At 51.1% G+C, this 6,000-nt stretch overlaps 1 protein-coding gene across 1 annotated transcript; it reads right to left on the bottom strand.

Moving 5' to 3' along the window:
- Window positions 1-5,540: 5,540 nt before the first annotated feature.
- LOC106147453 (serine/arginine repetitive matrix protein 1-like) lies at window positions 5,541-6,000 on the bottom strand (the record flags this gene model as incomplete). Its single annotated transcript, XM_013509124.1, is given in 1 exon segment — window positions 5,541-6,000. A coding segment is annotated over 1 exon segment (420 nt), but the record flags the coding sequence as incomplete, so codon positions are not given.

Consider the following 6,000-nt stretch of genomic DNA (forward strand, 5'->3'; position numbering starts at 1 on the left):
ACAATCCTGCCGGGGAGCAGAATTCCGATTACCTAGAGGAAGGCACAGGTGACAACACAGAAAGCCCTGTGCCTGGGGTCAGGGAGCCTGGAAGGATATTAAGGCTACCAGCTCCTGGCTTTGCTGCCTCATCTCCTAAACTTGTCAGGAAAGGAAACAGGGCTCTTGTGGTGTTGGCCACGCCTTATCTTTGGGGCCTTGAGCCTGGGATGCTTGGTTTTGGGCTTTTCACCCTGCCGGCTTGTTTGGGTCTCTGCTTACATGTCACCACCGCAGAATGGCCTTTTTCTCTGGCCCTGTCTCATACAGATTCTCTACCAGTCTCCGCCCTATGAAATTCTTCATGGCACTCTATTTTCTTCCTTTTATTGCTAACAACTTGCAATTGCTTTGTGTGTGTATGTGTACATGAACACGCACTGCCGGATCTTGCTATGTAGTTCAGGCTGGCCTCAGACTTGTGGCGACTCTCTTGCCTCAGCCTCCCAAGTGCTAGAATTATAGGCATGTGTGTCACCACGCCCAGCTGCAAATGTTTGTCGACTTGTTGACTTGTATATTGTAAGCGTCCTCCTCTAAACCGCAAGCTCAAGATCTGAGACACCTGCATCTAGTCTTGGGCGCAAATAAACAAAAGCTGCCTGCAAAAGAATTTCTGTGCTTCAGGGGCTGAGCTATGCACTTTATTTACATCCTGTCATGTGGTTATCCCAGTTACAGCAAGGCAGGTATTGTTGCTCTTCTGTTATAGACAAACTGAGGCTCGGGGCGGCGGGGCACAGTCTCAGGCCCAAAGTCACATAAAACATCGAGCCAAGTAGTATCAGGTAGGGGTTTTCTCCCACCCAGGCTTTTTTCTACTGCTTCACCCAGCCACAGCAGGATTTCTGGGTTTGAACCCCAAGCCTGCCCCCTTCTCGGTGGATGGTGTGTGAAATTCACTCAGCTTGATCTTCCAAGTGCTGAGGTTTTGAGAGTGAGGTGTCAGGCTGTGCAAAGTGGACAGGTAAAGAGCATTTCATTTTCAGCATCTCTAAGCAGTTGGGCTAGAGTTTAATTTAAGTGCCCGGGTACCATGGCAATGCGAGTGCTATAAATACACAAGAGAGCTTCTTGCCGCCAGCCTGCCGGTGCCTGCGCTTGCACCCCCACCCCCGTTTCCCACCAGGGCTCCGCTCGGCTGTTGTGCTAGGAGTGCAGGAAGGCACCGCTGTGTGCTGTGCAGAGAGCCCGCCCTGTGCCCCACGCTTGCTTTCTCTTTCCACACCCCACGCTTGAAACTGCGATTGCATCTCCACCTCCTGCTTCAGTGCATAATTCACTTCCTCCTCAGTGAAAGACACAACAGCCTTCAGTTCCCCAGAGGCCTCTTTGACGTTTGAGCCAGGGTGGACACAACCTGTCTTGCCAGCCCCAGGGTAGCAGAGATCCAGGTTAGTTAATGCATAAGGCCGTAGAGGAGATCAGCAATGCAGGGGAGCAATGCGCCTCCTGCTGCAGACAGCTGGGCCTGTTAAGCCCTCCCTCGCGTTTGCCCCCGGTGGGCCTGTGGACAGCACTGGCTTGCTGTGGTGGGGCATTAGGTGGCTCGTCACCAGCCTGGACTGCAGGTCCCCTCCCCCAGGTCTGCCCTCTCAGTTGACTCAGCTCTGGTCTGCCCTCCCCAACCTCCATCACTTCTTCCAACCCCTGCAATGGGCCCACAACTCAAAGGAAAGCAAGACTGGCCTCTTGGCATCTCCTCCACCTCCTCTAGCCAGACTGTAGCCCCAGAGCGCCTCCTTCACAGATTTCCTAGAACCTAGCTTGCTGGGAATCCAGAAGTGAAAACCCGCTGGAAGCAGCTGCACTGGAATCTGAGCTCTATTATTTACTGTGTGACTATAGGAAAGTCACTTTGCCTCTCTGAGTCTCAGTGTGAAACAGGACCAAGGAGAACCACGGTGCTAGGCCATTATGCACAGACACTCCCTTTCCCTATTTGCGAAATGAATGGCCTGTGTTAGACTTATTTCACTTTACTTTCCAGCACGGTAAGAAGCACCGGGGACCCAGTGGTAAAGAAGAAACCATCTCTTCTGCCTCTGCTCTCGTGTTGCTAAGGTTTCCTTCCACCCTCATTTTCTGTGGCTTAGGCCATGTTTTCTCATCGTTGAAAAGAATAGTCCACCACACCATTATGAATCTCAAGTAGTGCATGACTAAAGAAAGGGCGATGTCACTGGCTCAATCACAGAAGATAAGAGTGCATTCCCTGGGCACGTGGGAGGGATGGCGTGAGGTTAGGAGGTACAGTCAAGGAGCAGGAAGACAAATCTCAGCCGTTCTGCAAGCCTCCACTTCCCCCAAAGAATGCAGGCGCCAACAGGAAACTACTCCTGATATATTCACATCCTTCTTTCTTGCTTGTTTCTGCTTTTTTTTTTGCATTTAATTTCTCCTCCTCACTATCCTTGAGAAATATATTGCCCTGCCTCTTAAGATGTGTGTGGGAAATGTCCTTCCTCCTTTGCTATGACAGTGGGGGAAAAGAATTAGGCATTGTTTTTAAGAATTTAACAGCCGGGCCGGGCGTGGTGGTGCCTGCCTGTAATCCCAGCACCCAGAAGGCTGAGGATCTTTGCAAGTTCAAGACCAGCCTGAGCCACACAGCAAGACCCTGTCTCAAAAAGACAAGACAAAACAAAACAAAAACATAATAGTCTACCCCAGGATCAGGTGTCTCCTGTGGGGTGCCTGGCTATGAAAACAAGTGAAGCTATGTGTGGCTGGTGGCCACCTTCCTCTACGGTCAGGCCCGGAACTCAGCACAGGGGGGCTGGATACACCTCCGGGAAGAAGACCCAGAGAGGCCGGGACTGCTTGTCCTCAGTTTGGACTCCTTCAGCTCAGTCACCTGTAGCACAGCACCCAATTCAACCTGCCCCATGGCTCAGCCAGTTTTGCCTTGTGTCCCTTGCAAGGCTGCCCTCCGCCCTGCAGGATGCCTGAGGATGATTCACCACCATTGAATGGGGCAGCAGCCGCCTGTGCTGTGACCTCATCCTGTGTTCTGCTTCTGGAGACAACCTGGGTTCCTTTAGTTGGGGGAAATATGACCAAAGCCTCCAGGAGTCAGTTCCTGCTTTGGTGTCCTTCCTGTTGCCCAGGCCAGGTCTAAAGGTCTAGAGGAGCAAGCCCTCTAGGGGCATCTGAGCTAGAGAGAAAATTGGGTTTGGATGTCGTCAAAAAGGTGTTTCATAATCAACGCATCCAGTAGGAAGACTTGGCCAGCAAAGAAGACACACACAAAACTTGCAGCGAAGAGGACGGTTCTGTGCAATTGCAAATAATTTTCCCAGCGTGGTGGCGCACGCCTGTAATCCCAGCACTCTGGAGGCAGGGGCTGGGGATTTAGCTCAGTGGCACAGAACCTGCCTGGCAAGCGCAAGGTCGTGAGTTCGATTCCCGGTACCAGAAAAAAACCCAAAAAAAACCAGCACTCTGGAGGCTGAGGCAGGAGGATTGTTGCAAGTTCAAGACCAGCCTGGGCTACAAAGTGAGCTCAAGGCCAGCCTGAACTGCACAGCAAGACCCTGTCTTAAAAAGACCAAAAGAAAAAAAAAAAAGAGAAAGAAAAATAGTTCTGTGGCTCCACCTTATGTAGAGGTGCACCTGCTGACAGCACGGGGTGGGGGGCCGAGAGGTGGATTACAGGGGATGCCAAGTGCCTGTGCTTCTGTCTCCTTCTGCCCTTTACACCAACCCTAAGGATGCTGTGTTATTGTGATTTTTTTTTTCCAGACCAAAGGCTGAAACTTCAGGCAAGCAAACTGTGCAAGGTCATGTGGCCAAAAAAAGGGTAAATTTGGGTTCTGAACAACTTGATGCCAAAGCTGTTGCTTCACAGCCAAAAAACTGTGCAGAGAAAACCCGGAGAGACAATCACTTGTCAACATTCACAATATTCCAGATTTGGGCCATGAGGAGGCCACAGAGCTTCAAAGCAGTTTTAAAAAGAATCAAGGTGTGGGTTAAGGGTTGAGAGGACAGACACTGGAGCCAGACAGGTCTGAAGTTTGCCTTATTAGGTCTGTACCCTGGGATTCTCAAAGCCTCAATTTCCTCGCCCATAAAATGGGTATAAGATACAAATTTCCCTACTCCAGAGGATTGTTGTGAAGATTAAATAAACAAGATCGTGTCTGAGAAACATGTAACAAATGTCAGCTTTACTTTGGGCTATTGCTATCATCAGTGATTGTAGGTTTTTGCTGGATATAGCTGAGTGAAAGGGTACTTACCTGGCCCCGCACCACTGGAAAATGTAATAATTGGAGGTTGTTAATGGTGAAAGCTTGGCCCGAGCAGAGGAAACAGGGAAAGATGAGGGAATTCTCTAGTAAGGGAATGGGAAACTCCTACTTTTGGGACCTGTCTGAGGGTTGTTCCTGGACTTTGGCGTCTGGTATTTATGGAATGAAGGAAGGCAGGGTCACACAGCGAGCCGCTGGTCTAGCCTCAGGGCAATAATTAACTTGGTTGATGGCTCACACCTATAATCCTGGTATTGTGGGAGGCTGAGGCAGGAGGATCACAAGTTCAAGTTGAGCCTGGGCAATTTAGTGACTTGGTGAGATTCTGTCTCAAAATTAAAAATAAATAAATACACAAATACACAAATAAAAGACTGGGGATGTAGCTCAGTGCAAAAATCCTCCTGGGTTCAGTCCTCAGGACCAAGGTGAGATAAGATGACAAACAGAAGATTTCCTCCCTTGCTCTACACCCTCTGCACAGAGAGAGCAAGAGCTCTGGGGCTCACATGAAAGAATCCATTCCACCCAGCTTCATCTCCACTTCAGCATTTGCAATAGTCCATAGCAAAGATGTTAAGCTCACTCTGGAAGCACAGATAGATGTGCAAGCTCAAAGCAGCCTGATCCTTCAGTCAATCGTGCTACCTTCCTTTTTAATTTTTCAAAAACTACCATCTGGGGGCTGGGGATTTAGCTCAGCGGCACAGTGCCTGCCTGACAAGCGCAGGGTTGTGAGTTCGATTCCCGGTACAGCAAAACAAAACAAAACAAAAAAACCACGTGTTTGTTTGAAGTGGTCTTGCTATTTTCACCGGGCTGGCCTTGAACTCCTGAGCTCTTAGGAATGGATCCTCCTGCATCAGCCTCATGAGTAGCTGGAATAACAGGTGTACACCACCTTGCCTGGCAGGATTGTTTTAATTTCTTTTTTTTTCCCCACTATGAAATTTTGTCTTTTTTGCCCCTCTTCCCTTCTCCCTCCCTCCTTCCTTCCGGTCACCGGTAGGTACTCAATTTAGCTAACAATATCCTAAGTATTTTACAAAGTGCTTCCCCTGGCCCCCTCTGGAAGTCCTCCCCCGGAAAGAGGTCCACAGCACTCCTAATTTTAGGGACCCTGGGGAGAGCCAGCTACATTTGCAAATTACCGGGGGGCGGGGTAGGGTGGGTAAAACCACGTGGGGAGGATTGAATAAGAGCGAGACAGATGGTGCATGTGTTGGGGGAAGGGAGGAGAGATCCTGGAAAACTTATGTTCTCCGATTTGCAAGAATGTTTTCACTTAACCACTTCTTGCCTGACTCTCTATTCTGCAGAAAAGGACAGCAACGCGTGTAAAGATTTGGGGCCACCTATGCCGATAACCTGGCCTGCCCAGGTGGAGAAAGCCAGGGGCGCTGGGAAACAGGACCCGAGAGGGACTTGTGCTGGTCCGGGGGTCCGGCCGGGGTCTGGAATCCAGGTGACGCGCTGGCTTTCTGCGCAGGGGCAGCCGAGGGGTGGCCGACCGATCGGACTGTCCCGCGAGGGGGCGCGTCTCGGGCCCTAGGACCCGCCCTCGCGGCGCTGGGCGCGGGGAGGAGAGCCGGGAACCCAGGCGCCCGCGCTCCGCCTCCCGTTTCCGGGCAGCGCTGTTACCTGCGCGGCGCGAGCCGCACCTGGCGGAGGCAGAGTCGCGGCGGGCGAGCGGAGGGCGGCGGAG

The sequence above is a fragment of the Chinchilla lanigera genome, unplaced genomic scaffold, assembly GCF_000276665.1.
Source record: "Chinchilla lanigera isolate Chin_1 unplaced genomic scaffold, ChiLan1.0 scaffold00007, whole genome shotgun sequence".
Taxonomy (NCBI): domain Eukaryota; kingdom Metazoa; phylum Chordata; class Mammalia; order Rodentia; family Chinchillidae; genus Chinchilla; species Chinchilla lanigera.